Source organism: Phascolarctos cinereus, unplaced genomic scaffold (assembly GCF_003287225.1).
Source record: "Phascolarctos cinereus isolate Bilbo 61053 unplaced genomic scaffold, phaCin_HiC Scaffold_2;HRSCAF=192, whole genome shotgun sequence".
Taxonomy (NCBI): domain Eukaryota; kingdom Metazoa; phylum Chordata; class Mammalia; order Diprotodontia; family Phascolarctidae; genus Phascolarctos; species Phascolarctos cinereus.
In genome coordinates, this window is record NW_027555625.1 from 261,866,244 (window position 1) to 261,884,345 (window position 18,102).

General features: G+C 43.9%; 1 protein-coding gene across 6 annotated transcripts in view; it reads left to right on the forward strand.

Annotated features, from left to right (window-relative positions):
* Nucleotides 1-18,102, forward strand: part of VAV2 (vav guanine nucleotide exchange factor 2) — a 456,873-nt gene that overhangs the window by 435,317 nt on the left and 3,454 nt on the right. The window contains exons 18-28 of one of the 6 annotated variants that reach the window (XM_078149967.1): nt 772-813; nt 1,414-1,430; nt 3,223-3,244; nt 6,864-6,991; nt 7,451-7,525; nt 9,004-9,093; nt 9,555-9,607; nt 10,231-10,347; nt 11,453-11,540; nt 12,741-12,864; nt 16,422-16,576. In XM_078149967.1, coding sequence (XP_078006093.1) covers nt 772-813; nt 1,414-1,430; nt 3,223-3,244; nt 6,864-6,991; nt 7,451-7,525; nt 9,004-9,093; nt 9,555-9,607; nt 10,231-10,347; nt 11,453-11,540; nt 12,741-12,864; nt 16,422-16,576 — 911 coding nt within the window. Of the gene's footprint in view, nt 1-771; nt 814-1,413; nt 1,431-3,222; nt 3,245-6,863; nt 6,992-7,450; nt 7,526-9,003; nt 9,094-9,554; nt 9,608-10,230; nt 10,348-11,452; nt 11,541-12,740; nt 12,865-14,529; nt 14,617-16,421; nt 16,577-18,102 lie in introns of all 6 variants that reach the window. The other 5 variants (XM_020981940.2, XM_078149968.1, XM_020981939.2 and 2 more) reach the window with 5 other exon arrangements.

An 18,102-nucleotide genomic window follows, 5' to 3' on the forward strand; every position in this document is an offset into this window, starting at 1 on the left:
TTAGATAGTATAGGCTGAAACACAAATCGTTATTCAAACAAATGATTACAAGTTATTTTTATGCTAATTTCTATTTTCCAATATAGTCTTCCGCTTCCCTTTCCCAAAGAGTCATTCCCTTATAACAAGAATTAAAAAAAAGAAGAAATAAACATCTTAGAAAAACTAGCTGACATACTGAAAAGGGTCTGACATATATGTAGTATCCTCTACCCATAGTCCCCCACCTGTGTAAAGAAGTAGGGAAGGAGCTTTCTCATTATCTCCTCTTTGGGGCCAAGGTTAGTCATTATAAGTTTACAACATTCAGTTTAGAATGTTTTGTTGCTAGTGTTCTTTCCATTTACTTTTGTTGTATGTAGAAAATTATTAAGTCAAGTTAGAGAAAATAGTAACTCCCATTTGTATAGTGCTAATGAAGTATGTAGGGCCAATATTTATTATCCTCATTTTATAGATGGGAAAACTGAGTCTCAGAAAGGTGAAAGATCTTGCCCATGGTCAAGCAGGTGTCAGAGACCAAAATTTGAACTTAGATCTCCTCAGTACGAGTCAAACACTGTATCATATTAGGTTAGTGCCATGGGGAGAACCCGGTCCTCCACTAAATCATTCCTCAGGGACCAATACAGGGATAGAATCCCAGGCTGGAGGGACTCTGGGACTGGCCCCAGGTGGCCCTTATGTGAGTGTATGCAATGACTTCTTTCTTTACATGTTTGTATCTCCTGGCTTGGACCCCAGCTCAGTGTGTCCATCTGTGTTCTTTAGGGCCCATTGGATACATATGTCTACCTAAATATATCTGCAACTGTGAGTGTTAGAATGCATTTGAATTGCCAGAGTATCCTGTGTGCTTTTTACTGTAATCATTGCCCTGCTCCACAGAGGGTGGGCTACCCAGCTGGTCAGATCCTTGGGACTCAGCAGGCTGCTCTTGGTCAGGGGGAGAAGATGGGGGAAATGCTGGGGAGCATGGTGGGGGGGGGCTGGAACGTGTCCTTGCTATCTGACAAGCTGAAGCCTGCCTCTCTCCTGCAGCATGTGATCACACTGACATCAGCAAATCTGTTTGTAGGGCTCAGTCCCATCACTGTACTCAGATTCCCATCTCTCTCTCCTCCTTCCCAAAACCAAAGCTTAAAAATTCACTCTCCAAAGTTGTTAGAGAGTACTTGGAGGAATGGCAGGAATACATGGTGGGAACAGTGGGGGGGAAACCCTCCTGGGCTCCCTTTCTGCCCTCGCTGTAATCCATACTGGTGACTAACTTTCATGATGTCTTGCCTCACTCACAAACCTAAAACAGCAGGCCCAGGGTGAAACACTTGAATAAATAAGCAACTTCATCCAGGGGCTCATTCCCTTCAGGCTGTTTGACCTCTAACTCTGCTCGGTTTTCTTCTTTTCCAGGTTCTCCTGTAGACTCGGTAAGAGCATGCAAACCCATTCTCTTCCCTCTCATCTCGGTTACTTATAAAACCTGGTTCACACCTGTTGGCAGAGAAACTGTTCAATTATCCGAATACCCATTGCTTCCCTGAGCCACAAGCCATCCGTTAAGGGTGATGGTAGTAACAGGATTCCCCTGTGTGTCTCCACTGATCTGTAGTAGTGATTATTCACATAGAGCGCTAGAATTCCATCTGGGTGATAGGCCCACTGTGTGCTTCCTCTGTCATATGGTGGTGGTTCTTCCTTCTGGGAAGTCTCCAAGCCAGAGGCTAGAGGACCACTCCTTGGGTAGGTTGTAATGCGGATTCCTTTCATGTCCAGGTTGTACTAGACAAGGCCCCTTCCATCTCTCAAACTGTGTACTTTTTCACCTGGTCCTGGACATTGAATGTCCTTCCCAACAGTTGGTCCATCCTGCGGTCCTCTTGTGCTCCTCCTCTGATGGCTGAGGACACCAGAAAACATTCAGGGGTTCTATGTCCTATGCCTGACACATTGAGAGCGCTTAACAAATGCTTATTGATTGGTGGATCCTTTCCTCCTGCCTGCATTTCTCTAGTTTACCTAAAAGAAGCTTGTCTTTGTCAACAAATCAGCCTGCCAATAAATAGTTGTGTGGGACAGAGCAGAGGTGTCACACAGAAGCCCAAAACCAGATTCAAATGGAATTAGAAAATATCTAACAAATGAAAACACAACAGAATATAAAGAAATGTTAATTTGTGGCTTTCTAACCCAACGTATGACCCACGGGGATCCTTATGTACCATTTAGTGGCCCATTTCTGTTTGAATTTGACGCCACTGGCACGATGGGTAGGATATTGTTGCAGTACAATAAGTAAGGCACAGAGTACTATGAAAGGCGACATTGTGTGGTGGAAAGAACACTGGAAGACCTGGGTTCAAATCCTGTACCAGGCACATATTAGCTATGTGACCTTGGGCAAGTTATTTCTCTGTGCCTCAGTTTTCTTATCTGTAAAGTGAAGAAGTGAACATAATGGCCTCCAGAATCCCTTCCAGCTGTCAATCTTCTTCTTGTTCAGTTGTGTCTGACTCTCCATGACCCTTTTTGGGGGTTTTCTTGGCAAAAATATTGCAGTGGTTTGCCATTTCCTTCTCCAGCTCATTTTACAGATGAAGAAACTGAGGCAAACAGAGTTAAGTGACTTGCCCAAGGTCACATGGCCACTAAGTGACTCTTCTTTGCTCCAGGCTTAGAACTCTTATCTATTGTGCCACCTAGCTGCCCCAACTCTAAATCTATGATCCTATAATTTACTATGTGCCCAGCAATGTGTTTGCACTGTGGAGGATGCAAGAGATCAATAAAATGAAAATCAAACAAGTGAACTTTTATCCGCTGTCTACTATGTGCAGGGCACTAGTCTAGAACTCAGGCTTTGGCCCTAAATTGATTATCATTGTATTGAAGAGACAAGACACGCATTCAGTGCCATAGGAGTGAATTATAGTCACTACTCAGCTGGTCAGGGAAAGCTTCATGGAAAAGCTGGGGGGGAGGAGGATACAGAGAGGGTTAAAAAAAAAGTGAATGCCTCTAATGAAAGGCTGTTGGCATGCAAGGCATTAAAAGCCCCATCTGCAACACCTCTCGGTCCGTTGCTTTGACTTCTAGGGTGGGGAGCTTGTCATCCACAGCAGTGAAGGGTGACTTAAGAAAAATAAATCTGATATTTTAAGCCAGAGTCAATGAAGAGCGTCTTCTCTAATCGCAGTCTGTTGTTTTTTCTTTCCTTTATAGGACGCACTAAGTGCAGGAGCTGGTAAGTATGTCTGGTACAGTACAAAACACTCATTGTTTAAGGTTCCATTTGGGAGTGTTAATGAATAGTTGTGTCATGTGGGAAAGAGACATTGACGTTGGCGTGAACCCCAAGTCCGTCCTGCTTAGACCTTCTCTTTTGTACTTCCTTCTTCAATTGGCCAATTGTATTTTTAAGAGATTTGTTTTCTTCAGTGTACTTTTTTTCCAGTTGGCCAATCATATTTTTTAAGGACTCTTCTACCTCTCCCACTAGAATTTTAAAATCCTGCTTGAGCTCTTCTAAGAAGGCTTTTCGGACTTCAGACCAGTTCATATTCCCTTTTGATGTTGCAGATATGGGTTTGTTGATAATGTTGTCCTCTTCAGAATTTCTGTCTTGATCTTCACTCTTCTCATAATATGAATCTATGGTATGTTTCTTTTTACTCATGGTTTCTTTATTCCCTGGCCTTTAAAGAGATTGAGCTCTCCTGCTGGGGAACAGAGGGCACTGACCCAAGCTGCTTGTGTTGGGAGCCTAGGTCTTGGTCACTGGCTTTGTGTGCTGGGACCTCTTATTTTGGCAATTGGAGGCTGTAGGGTTCTGGCAGCTTACCTCATGTTAGGATGGAATCAGTGAGGCTGGAACTTTCAGGCAATTCTAGGTTGCCTGCTTTTCCTTTCCTTTAGCTTTCTTCAGCTCCTTTTAGATGGGTGCTGCAGGGTGTTTATCTGCCTGGGGCCCCTTGTGATGCTGCCTCCCTCGTTTCTGCTAATGCACTGGGAGATTCCTTTTTGGTACAGTGCTGAGGCACCTAGTGGTTTTCTGAGCTGGTTTCCATTGGTTTCCCCACCCTCACTGAGGCACTCAGAGGTCCAGGTGTTGGTGTTTGCCTGCTCTACCACCTGGGCTTCAGGATCTCCTCCTGGTTGACAGTTGGAGGCTGTAAGGTTCTGACAGCTTACCTGGTGTTGGGTTGGAATCAGCAAGGCTGGGACTTTAGGAAGACTCTAGGTTGCTTTCTTCAGCTCCTTTCAGATGAATGCTGCAGGGTGCTTATCTGCCTGGGGCCCTTTGTAGTGCTGCTTCCCTTATTTTTGCTGAGGCACTAGGAGACCTGTTTGCTGGGCTGCTGCACTGCTGTTCCCCATCTTTCTTCTAGTTCAGCTGTTCCAGGGTTTTGTTTTTTTGGGGTGATATATTCTGGGCTTTCAGAGGTTGATAGGGGAGGGTGGGAGTGACTACCTTTTTACTCCACCATCTTGGCTCCCAGAAGTGGAAGTCTAGACCTTCTCTTGAAATGCCACAGTAACTCCCCCAGGAGAGGGGTGGGGTGTAAAGGCAGGGACTTGTTTGAAATGCTGTCATTTGGGAAAAGGGGACGATCCCAGTTTTTCTTCTTTTTCCTCTCTTGTGGTCATGTTCTTTCCTAGTCTTTAGTACTCAAGAATATTGAATAGACGAATGAATAAGCATTCATAAAAGGCCTACTATGTGGCAGGTGCTGTTCTAGGTGCTGGAGATTCAAAGAGAAAAGTAGAGACAGTCCCAGCCTTCAAGAAGCTTACGTTGTGTTGGTTAAGACAATGTATATACATATATATATATATATATATATATATATATATATATATATGTGTGTGTGTGTGTGTGTCTTATACATATGTGTGTGTCTATTAGATATATGCATACATATGTGTGTATATATATGTACTACACACATAAATCCGTAAGATAAATAGTGGATCTTTACTAAAAAGAAGCTGAGGGGACCAGGAAAGACTTCACATAGAAGGTGGTACATCGGCATAGTTTTGAAGGAAATAAGAGAGTATGAGCAATGGAACGGAGGAGGGAGAGAGAGCGTTCTAGGCACGGGCCACACTCTGGGCAAAGATATGGAGAAAGGAGATGGCATGCCATTATGAGAAACATCAAGGTCAATCTGGGCTGTAGAGTGAATGAAGAGGAGTAATGTGTATAATAAGGACAGCTAGGTGGTAGAGTGCATAGAGTGTTGGGCCTGAAGTCAGGAAGACCTGAGTTCAAATCTAGCCTCTGACACTTACTAGCTGTGTGTCCCTGGACAAGTCATTTAACCCTGTTTGCCTCAGTTGCCTTATCTGTAAAAGCCAGATAATAATAGTACCTACCTCCTAGGTGTTGTTGTGAGGATCAAATGGGTTAATAATTGAAAAGCATTTAGCGGAGTGCCTGGCACATAGTAAGTTCTATATAAATGCTATTATATATATATATATACATACATAATAAATAATATACACACACTTTTATAAATATGTTCTATTTATAAATATAGATCAATATGGAAATATGTTTTACATGATTACATATTTATAACCTATATCAAATTGCTTACTGTGTCAGGGAAGGGGGAAGGGAGGAAGAGAGAAAATGCAGAGCTCAAAATTTTTTTAAATGAATATTAAAAAATTGTTGTTACATGCAATTGGGAAAGTTTTTAAAAATATTTTAAAATAAGCATACATAACATATGTACATAGAAATATTTATTTTCTTAAAAATATAGATCTATAAATGGTGAATATATATGTTTACACACATATATTTATAAGTAAAATAAATACCTCCTGTGTATTGAGTATCATGCTGTACACTGGGAAAGATGCAGATTTAACTATGATAAGGTCCTTACCTTCACAGAGCTTACATTGTAGGACTGTTAATAGAAATAATAGACTTTCTATGTGCTCTTGGGCAAGTTACTTCCTGTCACTGGATACCTTAGTTTTCCAATCTATAAAATGGAAAATTACTGCAAAGCTCCAGTAGGATGATCTATGTGCAATAGTCTGAAAAGCACAAAATACCCTATAGGAAGAAGTTGTTGTTAATGTACCTGTGACCATAGTTAAGTTTTTGGCTTGAATTAAGCAGATTTATGTAGAATAGTTAATAAACAGGATGGTTGGGGAAAAAAAAACAGGCACTGGTATCTCATCAGGAGTAATTAGCATTCTTCTCATGAATGAATGAACAAAGAGTGAATGAATGAAAAAGCATTTATTAAGCCCTTATGTGCCAGATACTATGCTAGTTGCTGGCAATACAAATACATAAAGCAAGATGGTCCCTGCCCTCAAGGAGCCTACATTCTAACAGGAGAGAATCCCTCATAAGGGAAAGGTGTTTTGGTCTGGGAAGTCACAGGGATGGTGAGTGCAGACATAGGGTCACTGATTAACATCTGCTTTCCAGGAATGGGAGTACCAATTTGATTAGTAGAAAGGGGTGGGGAGGGTATATGCAGGGTGGTGTATCAGGAGGGGCATTTAGCAGGTACTCTCACCTCCATTTTGCAGAGTGAAAAACTGATACATGTGAAGTCTCGTCATCAGTATGGCAGGGCCTCACTAAATGTTTCTTGTGGGTTTTTTTTGATGGAGCCTAATTGGGGCATGATGGTTAGTCAGGGGTACTTAGCCAGAGTGGACAACAGATATAAGAAGTCTACAAAGGCGTTTTAAAAGTGTGAGTCTAGGTGTGTTGCATAGCTCCTGTGGAGGTATGTAACACATTGGGGTGCAGGGGATAAGACAATTCTGAGTTGAACTGAGTTGCATAGAATGTGCTGCTTTCTTTCCCTCTGTCCCAGGTCCTAAGATGGTGGCAGTGCAGAATTACCATGGTATTCCGGCTCCTCCCGGGAAGCCAGTGTTGACTTTCCAAACAGGCGATGTGATCGAATTGTTGAGAGGCGACCCTGAGTCTCAGTGGTGGGAAGTAAGTGGTGTTTTGGGGAGCCTGGAAAATATTTCAAATTAACTGACCTATATCCCCATCAGGACAACTAGGTGGTGAAGTGGACGAAATGCAGGGCCTAAAGTCGGGAAGACTCATCTTCCTGAGTTCAAATCCAGCCTCAGATACTTATTAGCCGTGTGACCTTGTGACTTAACCTCTGTTAGCTTCAGTTCCTCATCTGTAAAATGGGAACACACTGGAGAAGGAAATAGCAAACCACTCCAGTGTCTTTGCCAAGAAAACCCCATGGATAAAATCCATGGGTTCACATAGATAAGACTGAACAACAACATATAACTGTATCTGTTAGGCTTGTGGAACTTAGTGCTGGAGTCCCAGTGAGAGCTAAGGATCATGGTGGAAACCTCCCCATGGGAAACTTTGCATAGACTTGCAAATCCCTAGATGGAATCCATAAATGAATCTTGCTCTTTCCAGGGAAGGTTAATGCAGACCAAGAAGTCGGGTTATTTTCCTAGTTCATCTGTGAAGCCCTGCCCTGTGGATGGACGGGTAAGTGCTCTTCCAAATGTTGACACCATCTGTGCTACCGAGGTCCAGTGGACCAGGGAACTTGGTTGTGAGGGGTTTGGAGTACATTGTTGGCATCGTGGTATTGCAGAAAAAGCGCTGGAGTAGAGCTCCTGGCTCTGTAGAAAGACTTGACTTACACAACCTCTCCCCTCCCCCATCTGTCCTGCATACCACAGCCAAATAATCTTCCTTCTGTATATATTGTGACACTCTTCCCCTTAAAAATTTGTAAGGCTCCCTACTGTTTAATAGATAGAGTTGAAACTCCATCACCGGGCATTCCGGGCCCTCCAAAGTCTGGCGCCACCCTACCTTTTCAACCTTATTTCATGTCACTCTTTCCCCCTTGTTGTATATTTTGTCCAAACTGAATAGCTCTTCACCCCGCTCCCTATACTCACAGTGTCCCCCCCATCTTGGAGCCTTTGTTCACACTATTCTCCTATGCCTGTCATACCCACCTTCCCCTCTTCAGCTATTGAATTCATATGTACCTTTTCAGAAGCTCAGCTAGGGGCAGCTAGATGGCTCTGTGGACAACGTACCAGCCCTGGAGTTGGGAGGACCTGAGTTCAAATGTGGCCTTAGACGCTTACTAGCTGTGTGACCCTGGGCAAGTCACTTCACCCTGATTGCCTCCCTCCCCCCCAAAAAAAATCAAAAGCTCAGCTAAAGTACCACTTCATCCACAAACTATTCTCTGCTTCTCCTGGTAGGCAGCCACCTGCCCCTAGCCCTCACATTCCTCTCCGTCTTATACCTCTCTAATTCACCTAGTATGGAATATTGCACAGTTTATTTAGCTGTGTTGTTTTTCTCTTATTACCCTATTAGAATGTGAGCTCCAAGAGGGCATCTTTAGCTCATCCTCTTTCTCAAATGCTAACTTTGGTACGTAGTGTGATTGATTAAGTTTTATTGAACGAGTGAGCAAGTGCCCAGTGTACTAACCCTGGATGGAAAGGACCCGAGTTCAGATCCTGCCTCTGATGATTAATACCTGTGTGACCACGAGCAGCTAACCTCACTACTGTAGGTGTAAGCTTCTTTACCTGGAGAATGAGGGCATTCCCTTCCCACTCCACGTCTCTGATCCTGTCATCCTCTTGCCTGTGGAGAGCAATAGGCAAATGAAAAGTCGCTCTTTCTCAGGCATGGCTTGGAGGTCCCTGCTTGAAGGCACTGTAGAGCAGTGATGACCTAGCAGAGAACATAACACATGGTGGTGCTGGGGAAGGAGCAGACTGTGGTCTGGAACGCTGGAGAGCAAGGGGACATCATGATGTCATTACCTAACTGTGGCCTGGGGCCCTGTGTGCAGCTACCTGGTGCAGTAGATAGAGCGCCCAGCCTGAAGCCAGGAATATTCATCTTCCTGAGTTCAAATCTGGCCTCTTACTTACCACGCTTACTAGCTGTGTGACCCTGGACAAGTCATTTAACCTTGTTTTCCTCAGTTTCTTCATCTGTCAAATGAGCTAGAAGAGGAAATTGGCAAGCCACTCCAGTCTCTCTGCCAAGAAAACCCCAAATGGGGTCACAAAGAGGTGGGCATGATTAAAACAACTGAACAGTAACAAAAGCCTGGGGCCCAGAGACTGGAGGTTAAAATCATGATTTATGTAGGATTTCTCTTCCATATAGCGATTCCATATATAGGATTCTCTTCCATATATACAGATCAGGCACGAATCACAGACAACAAATCTAGTTCCTTCCTACTCTGTGGACAAAAGCTTAGAAATTCCTGGCATTGACAAAAAATAGCCTCAGAGAGAATATTGAGAGAGCAGAGCAGTCTGTCACATTGGGCAGCATGGTGGAGTCGAGGATCTGGGATCAAATCCTGGCTGTGCTGTTTTACATCACTTCATTTTTCCAGGCCTCAGTAGCTTCAGCTGTAAAATGGGAAGATTGAACGAGATAGATTTCTAGGCCCCTCCAGCTCTAAATCCTGTGGTCTCAGACCCTTTGTGCCTTAATAACCAGTCATGTTCTCTTTTTACAGCCTCCAAGCAGCAGGCCCCTATCCAGGGAAATAGACTATACCACATACCCCTGGTGAGTCCATTGTTAAAACGAGCTAATGGAGAGGATTTTTTTTTTATTAGATATCCTAATTCTTGGGTAGGTGTTGGAGCAGGGCAGCAGTGTGACAAACGTCAGGATGCATGGGTCTAAACTTCATTCTGTTACCTACTTAACTGTGTGACCTTGAGCCTATCCCTTCTGTTCTCTGGGTCTCTGTTTTGCCATCTGTCAAATGATGGGGTTGCGGTAAATGATCTCTCTGGCATTTTGATTTGATGATTCACTCACCTTTATCTCACCATCACATCCATTAAGAGAGGGAAGGTGGTATAATAGATGGAGAGCCAGTCTTAGAATCAGGAAGGTTGACCTGGGTTTAATTCCTGCTTTTAATATATTCTAGCTGTGTGGCCATGGGCAATTCATTTAACAGTTCAGTGTCCCCAAGCAACAATCTAGGATTAAAGTTACACGGGAGTTGCTGTTCTGCATAGGTGGAGGGAGTTCCCACACTGGAGATTCCCTACATAGGTGAAATCACAAATTCCAAACTCCTCTCCCCTCCCAAATAAAAATCACATCCCGCGGAAGGATTTTACTGCACATTAATCTTTTTTATGTGTCATTACCTAAAGGAATCTGTCCATCTTCAGGTTTGCAGGCAATATGGAGCGACAGCAGACTGACAACTTGTTGAAATCCCATGCAAGTGGGACGTACTTGATCCGAGAAAGACCTGCGGAGGCAGAGCGATTTGCCATAAGTATAAAGTATGTGCCTGACCAAAAAAAAAACCAAAACCCATAGTTGCTTGACTAGTTGTCAGAAGCAGTGAGACCTCCCCCCAGATTAAAGCCTGAGCAATTCATATGTCGTCCTGATGAAGATCTCAAAGTGTTTAACTTACCAGATGGAAGGCAGGCCAATATTCATGGCAAGCTATCGTATTTGCTAGCTACAGTCTCCACCAACACAGCAGAATTAGTTGCTCCCCTTCCTGACCCTCCCCCCTGCCCCAAAAATAAAAAGGTTAGGAAGAAAAGCCCTTTCATCCAAGATCATTTCTCTCGGTGCTTTATAAAGATGTCCAGAAGCTTGAAACGAGAGCAGAGTGTGAGCATCAAAGCTACGAGGGGATATGAGAGAGCGGACGGGATGGAAAGCCAGGACCAGGATACTCAAAGCCAGGCTGAGAATAAAGGACAGGCCCAAGTGCAGGAGTGAGCCAGAGTTAAGAAAGGACCTTGACCCCTGTAGTCAGACAGTGCTGAAGAATAGGAGTCTGCACACAGAGTACATGCAGGGATGACACAGCACATCATAGCAACGCTTCAGAAACTAGGCAGACAAGCCAGACTGAAGGCATTGAGGATATTGGAGGCCAGCGCAGGCAAGAGATAAGAGATTAGAAGTATCATGGGAAGCAAGACTCAAATGCTGAAGGGTGGAGTGAAGTGGGAGGTCCAAGGTCCAGGCAAGTCATCCCAAACCAAGAAGCCCCACAGGGCAGGGAAGAGTAGGCTAGCTGATGTAAGTCACAGGCAGCAAGAGAGACCTTAACAACTTGAGCAACCCTATGCTGTGACCAGGAAGCATCTATAGACTTCATCTTAGATAAGGCTTCAGTCCATCAACAGAGCTAGCCTAGAATGAGAAACAGAATCAAATAATGGGAGTAGCTGGTCAAGTAGGTAATGGGAAAAGGCTGATCCTTGATTTACTGATAAAGACAGAAAGGTATGGTGAGCAGTCAAAGGGCACTTGGAGCTGGTCCCAGCCAACCATTGGAATGGGGAAGCAGTCATAGCAGTTCTGAAGTCATTCTTAGCTTCGGCCCATTTGGTCGGGAATGTTAATTTTGCCGTTGTTCGTCAGGTTCAATGATGAAGTGAAACACATTAAGGTGGTGGAGAAAGACAACTGGATTCATATCACAGAAGCAAAGAAGTTTGAAAGCCTATTGGTATGGGAGTCTCTGTAACCTTCACCTGCCTGGGCTCATTTATAGGGGATGGGAAAGGAACCCAGGGGAAGGGTCTCGTGGAGAAACAACAACATGAATTAGTAACAAGCTTTTTCTGTCCCGTTTTGTAGTATGTTTGCCTAAGGTCAGCTAAGCATTTACTTCCTCATGATGATGTTCCTACTTTCTCTGGAGAAATTCCCTCTTAGTATAAAAAAGAGAGAAAAGTAAAAACTAATTCTACTTAGAAAACCCTGCAAATCATTTCACGGCCCTACAGAGGTAGAATATTTTCTCATTGAGTGTTCTGGATACGTATGTTCTCCCCCCTCCCCAGGACCTCCTCACGAGGTTCTACTATACCATAGGCAATGTCCAGAGTGTGTCTTAAGGCTCAAGAGTCACGAACCTCCAAGCAGGCCCTGGGACCCTTCTTAGAAAGTCAGAAAAGTCTGGTGATGATCCTCCTTTAGAAGGCTAACTAGCTTTACTCCTGAAGTGGAGAATGGGTGGGCATGCTTCTGTCTAGCTGCATATGATTAGATTTAGACCCAGAAGACCTGGGTTTGAGTCCTGGCTCTGCCATTTGCTGTATATATGACCTTGGACAATTCATTTCCCCTCCGTGGGTCTCAGTTTCCTCATCTGTAAAATGGTAGATATGGTTTGACTAAAAGGTCTGAAGCCTTTTCTAGATCTTAATTGATGAATTTGAGGATTATTCATGTAGAGCTAGAAGGGATCTTTGAGGTGAACTCGTCCAATTTTACAGATGAGGTGGTTTTCTCAATGGGCAAGATCCATGGCCAAAATGCCCTTAAAGACACCACCAAACATCATTGTCCTTCAGTGAAATGATTTGTACTAAGCACTCACTATGGGCCCAACTCTGTGCTAGGCGCTGTCAAGTTGGGGAGCAAGAGGAGAGCCATAAGGAGTATACAAAGCTATTTCTCCCTAGCTTACAGTCTGCTAGGGCAAAAAGTGTTTTGGTTGTTCTCAGATTATCAAGTGTGTGCCCCACTCCGTGGTACATGCTATGTGTAAAGAGAGCCCAGAGAAAGGAGAAATCAGTGCAGCCTGTAGTAGTCAGGGAGGGCTTCCTGGAGAAGCATGCCTTGGGAGGTGCTCAAAAGAGAGAACCCAGTCTGTCTATGGTGTTGGGCACATTAGCACTGTGACAATGTTTATCTTCGGCAGGAGTTAGTAGAATACTACCAATGCCACTCACTCAAGGAGAGTTTTAAACAACTGGACACCACCCTGAAGTACCCTTACAAATCTCGAGAACGCTCAGCCTCAAGAGCCTCCACCCGGTCACCAGGTAAGAGCATGCTGAGTGTTCCCCTCCCACCACAACATGCTGAAAAGGGCATTCACTTCTGCTCCTCTGAAAGTTCCTGATCCTCTGATAACCATCTCGTTGGGTCCTATCGCTGTTTATCCTAAAACCCATGGCAAGAGTTCCTCTTTTCAGTTTCAGAACATATAATGCCTCTCATAAAATCAGATTTCTGATGCATTGACTGTAAAAGAAAGGAGTGAAAGGAACATTTCCAGTGGAGCAATGGGAGATAATATATATGTGCCTTGAGTTTAACTGTGACTTAGCTAGACTTTTCCCTGAAAGATGTAAGCCTTAGTACCCAGTGTTAGCTCCCTTTTTGATGTGGTCAGAGCCCGTGGATACAGCTGACTCGGGTTGTACTGTGCAGGTGCTCATTCTACATAATCCTCCTTTAGAGAGATCAGCAAGCATATAGCAAGTAAGATGAGCTCCCAGCTTAGGCTGAGGGTAGACACAAGGAGCTGCAGAGCTCATAATAACCGAATTATGAGATGCTGTTCCAGAGAGAAGGACATTCAGATAAAGCATTTGTTGCTCGCTTACTCCATGCCAAGCATGGTGTTAAGTGCTGAAAAGACAAATTCAAGCTTAAAAAAAAATACAGAGAGATTTCCTACTTTTAAGGAACTTATATTCTAATGGAGGAAGATAGCATATGTGGGGTTCTAGAAAGGGAGGGGAGGGAGGAGATAAGAGAAGCAAAGAGAGGGAGGTGGCATCTGGAAAGCTTCATCAGGTAGACACCATGGCAAAGTGCAGCCAGGAGGCAGGTTCAAATCCACCTTTAGGCACTCACTAGCTACACCCCTGGGATAGTTACTTAACTTTTCTTTGCCTCAACTTCTTCATTTGTAAAATGAGCAGATTGGGCTCATTGGCTTTGAAGGTCCCTTCCATCTCTGGATCTATGTGCCTACGATCCTCTCATCATTATTCTTGCTATACCCAGGCCCAAGACAAAGCAAGATCAAGAGGCAGAAAGGTTACCAATCCCCAGAATTGAGAAGCAGAATTCAAAGGAGGAACACCCTTATGTCTGGAATACATGGCCACAATAGGTCTAGGAGCCTGGATGTAGTAAATAATAATGGTAACTTGCAATTTGTAGTGCTTTAAGGTTTAAAAAATTACTTCCTCGTAACATTCCTGTGAGGTAGGTTGCACAAGTTTTACTATCCCCATTTTGTGGATGAGAAAACCGAGGCTCATGGAAGTTAAGTGATTCAGCCAAAGTCACACAATTACTAGGTGTCAATTCTGAGATTTGAATCCTGGTTTCCTGACTTTGAAGTCAAGAGCCCTCTCAACCATATCATGCTACCTCTAATGTCATAAAAATAATAGTTCACATTTCTCTAGTTCTTTGAGATTTTATAAAGCTTTTTCCCCAGGCGTAGAGAGCAGGAATAACGTCTGTACTTAAAGTAATTTGGGACAAGGGCGAAGAGAGCTTGTCTTAGAGAATTACCACACTTTTTGACTTCCCATCCCAGGTAGTGGCTCCTGCTCCATGGGGGATCCTGGGGAAACTTTTGATTCACTTCTCTTGCATTGATGACTTTAATTTTAAAATTATATATATATTTTGTATTGATTCTCCTTCTTCCTCCCTTTTTATGTGTTCTCTTAACCTTTTTGCAGCCTCCTGTGCTTCCTACAACTTTTCTTTTCTCAGTCCTCAGGGCCTCGGCTTTGCCTCCCAGAGCTCCTCCACACCCTTCTGGTCAGGTATAGCTGCCTAGGGTGTGTGGGAGAAAAGCGATTCACCTCCATCCACCAGCTGCTGCTGGCTGGCAGAGAGCCCGCCAGTGGGTCATCAGGCCATCAGGCCGAGCTTGAAAGCCATGAGAGCCCCAGTGATACTGCTCTAGGAGACCTACCTTGCCTATGGGGGTAGATATTTCCCATTCTAGCATCTAGACCACAGGTTCCCAAACTTATTTGGCCTACCACCCCCTTTAAAAAATATTACTCAGTGCCTCCCCTGGAAATCTACTTTCTTTAACCCTTTAATGGTTTTTTTAAAATAAATTGTGTCATTTAAAAAATGCAAAATATATATTTTTAAAAATAACACATCTTAAATTTAATAATTTATTGTAAATTTTTTTTCCTGCACTGAAGTTTTCTTGATGCAATATTGCATCAACCATGTAGTGTCATATTGGAAACACTTCACTACACACACATTCTTGCTGATGTATGCTGGAGTTCCCAGTGCTCACCTGCCAACACTTGTTTGTTAAGAATTGTTGTCAGACTTGATGACTAATCAGTTATAACTTGCATTTTGTGTGTTTATTTGGAAGATGATGTAATCACTATGACTTTAATTCTGTTATATAACAGATGAAACATGTACAAATGGTTTTTCAAAATTTCATCTTCTCTTCTTTCCTTATGCTTCCACCACTCTGTTACTTTTATTCAGTGCCCCGCAATTGCACTCAAGGCTACTACCACCCCCTGGATCCTTTCAGTGCCCCCCAGGGGTGGTATTGCCCACTTTAGGAACCTATGATGATCAGAGGGGATGAGACTATGAAAATGCAACATGTTCTTGGGAGGAAGGGGAGAAAGATGTGGCGTTGTTGGCTTAGATTTCAGGATGGATTTCAAGCTTGGCCTGTCACAACTACCATTACCACCAACCTCACTCCACACCCATCTATGTTGTTGTCATCATCACTTAGATGATCATTTTCCCCTAACTATGTCAATAACACAGTCATCCTCCCTGGTGAGTTTTGAATCAAGTAGCTGAGAAAAGAACCAAGGGGCCGTCTAGAAAGGGAGAGAAGGAATAGCATGACTTGTACCACTTTAGAAAGCCAGAAACAGAAGGAAGTTTAAAGGCCTTCTGAGTCTAAACCCTTCATTTGACAGAAAGGGAACCTGAAGTCCCAGAGGATAAGTGATATGCCCATAGATGGCTTATTTTCAGAGTGGAAACTAGAACTCTGGTGTCTTGATTCCTTGACCTGGGTTTTTTTTCTAAAGCACCATACTGGGGACCCATTAAATATATCTGAAGAAATTAGGCTGAGAGGTGTGATACAAAGCATAGCAAACAAGGAGGGATAAGGTTTTGGGAGCCTTGCCGGTCCTGAGATACTTCTGCTACCAGAGCTCAAAACTTTGTCCTTGACACTTACCCCTGATCTGTCTGAGACCAGAGTGAAATATCCAGTAGCTGTCTTTCCCCTAAAATAATATGCCTTGCTGTTTTCCTTGCTATTGCTTCTACATGGAATTAGTCCATTCTGTTTCCCATCATGCCACTTGGGTCTGAGGGAGGAGCCGATACGAGGTGGATTTCCCTTGCCATGAGCCATTTTGGTGATGAACTCTGGCACCAGAAGAATAAATTGACTTCAAGGAGCCAGTAGCCCCAATTCGTGGCATCAGTGTCCATTAGAGCATAGGGGTAGGGGAGAGAGAGCTCAGCTTGGATATCCCACCACTCTTGCTCAGGGTGGAGGCTGACCCCAGACTGGCTAATTGCTTAACATTCCCATCTTTCCTCTGCCCAGTGTTCACTCCCCGTGTTATTGGCATGGCCGTGGCCAGGTACAACTTTGCCGCCAGGGACATGCGGGAACTCTCGCTTCGAGAAGGTGACGTGGTGAAGATCTACAGCAGGATTGGTGGTGACCAGGGCTGGTGGAAGGGAGAAACCAATGGAAGGGTAAGGTTATGATTCAGGCTCACTGGGCAGGGCTTGGAAGTATATTGCATGTACTGATTCAAGAATCTACTTCCTAGAGACCGTTAGGTGGTGCCAAGGATAAAGCACTGGGCTGGAGTGAGGAAAACCTGAGGTCAGTCTGGCCTGAGATACTTCCTAGCTGTATGATCCTGGGCAGGTCATTTAACTTCTGTCTGCCTCAGTTTCCTTAACTGTAAAATGGAGGTGATGATAACCTTGCAGGGTTGTTATGAGGACCAAATGAGATAATATTTGTGAAATGCTTAGCACAGTGTCTAGCATATAGTAAGCACTTAATAAGTCTTTCCTCCTCCCTCCCTCCCTTCCTTCCTCCCTTCCCTTCTTCCCAACTTCTCTCCCTTCCTATGTGCTGACTATATGTAAGAGGCCTTATGAAAAGTAAGGTCATAGGCTTCCCTCCATAAACCGACCTGGCCTGAAAGCACATCCTAGCATCAGGTACCATTTGGGGATGAGTGGAAAAGAAGGGTGAGGGCAGTGCAGTGGATAGAATATTGACTTGGAGTCAAGAAGACCTGAGTTCAAGTCCTGCTTCAAAGACTTACAAGCTAAGGGATCCTGGGCAAGTCACTTAATCTGTCTTTGCCTCAGTTTCCTCTTCTATGAAATACAGCTAATAATAGCACCAACGTCCCAGGGTTTTATGAAGATCAAATGGGATAATTTTTGTAAAGTTCCTTGAAGTGCTACGTAAATACTAGCCATGATTGTGATCATTACTATCACTTTACACTTGTATAGTTCTTTCTACCTTTTTTATGGAAGCAATCAGGGTAAAGTGACTTACCCAGGTCACACTGTTAGTACATAGCTGAGGCTGATTTTGAACTCGGGTCCTCCTGACTCCAGGGCCAGTGTTCTATCAACTGCACCACCTAGCTGCACCAAGTTCTTTATACTTTTCAAAGAGCATCAGATCTCCCTTCCAGCTCGAAACCTATGATGCCATGATCCCAAGTGCCTTGTCCAATGTTGTCCTGCTAAGTCACTGGCAGAGCCAGGACCCAAAGTGCAGGACCTTGAGTCCTAGCTCAGTGTTTTTGTCACTTCCCCTACCTGGTGGGCTGCTGTCAAGCACGGCCTGTGAGAGTTGGCTGAGGGTACTGGGGTCCTGAAGAAGAGAATCCTTGGGGTATTGGCATTTAAGATGTAAAGGGAATCTTGTCTTGGTGCCTTTAAAAAAAGAAACCTCACAGTATTAAACTCACCTGTTCCTGGAGCTCAACAGAATGGCCCCAGAACCAAGATTCTTTGTCTGGACTTTGAAGCATCCAGAGAATAAGGGATGTGGATATTTGTGGCCCAAGCTGAGTATAAGCTTCTGGGACATGGTAGATTTGGCCCATCTTGGAACAGAGATAGCTCAGGGGTGACAACTGGTCTTCTAGCCCTTGAAGACCTGTACAAGGATTATGGGTATGATCAGCCAGCAGCAAACTTAGGCTCCATGCAAGGAAAGATCCCTTAACAATTAGAGCTATCCA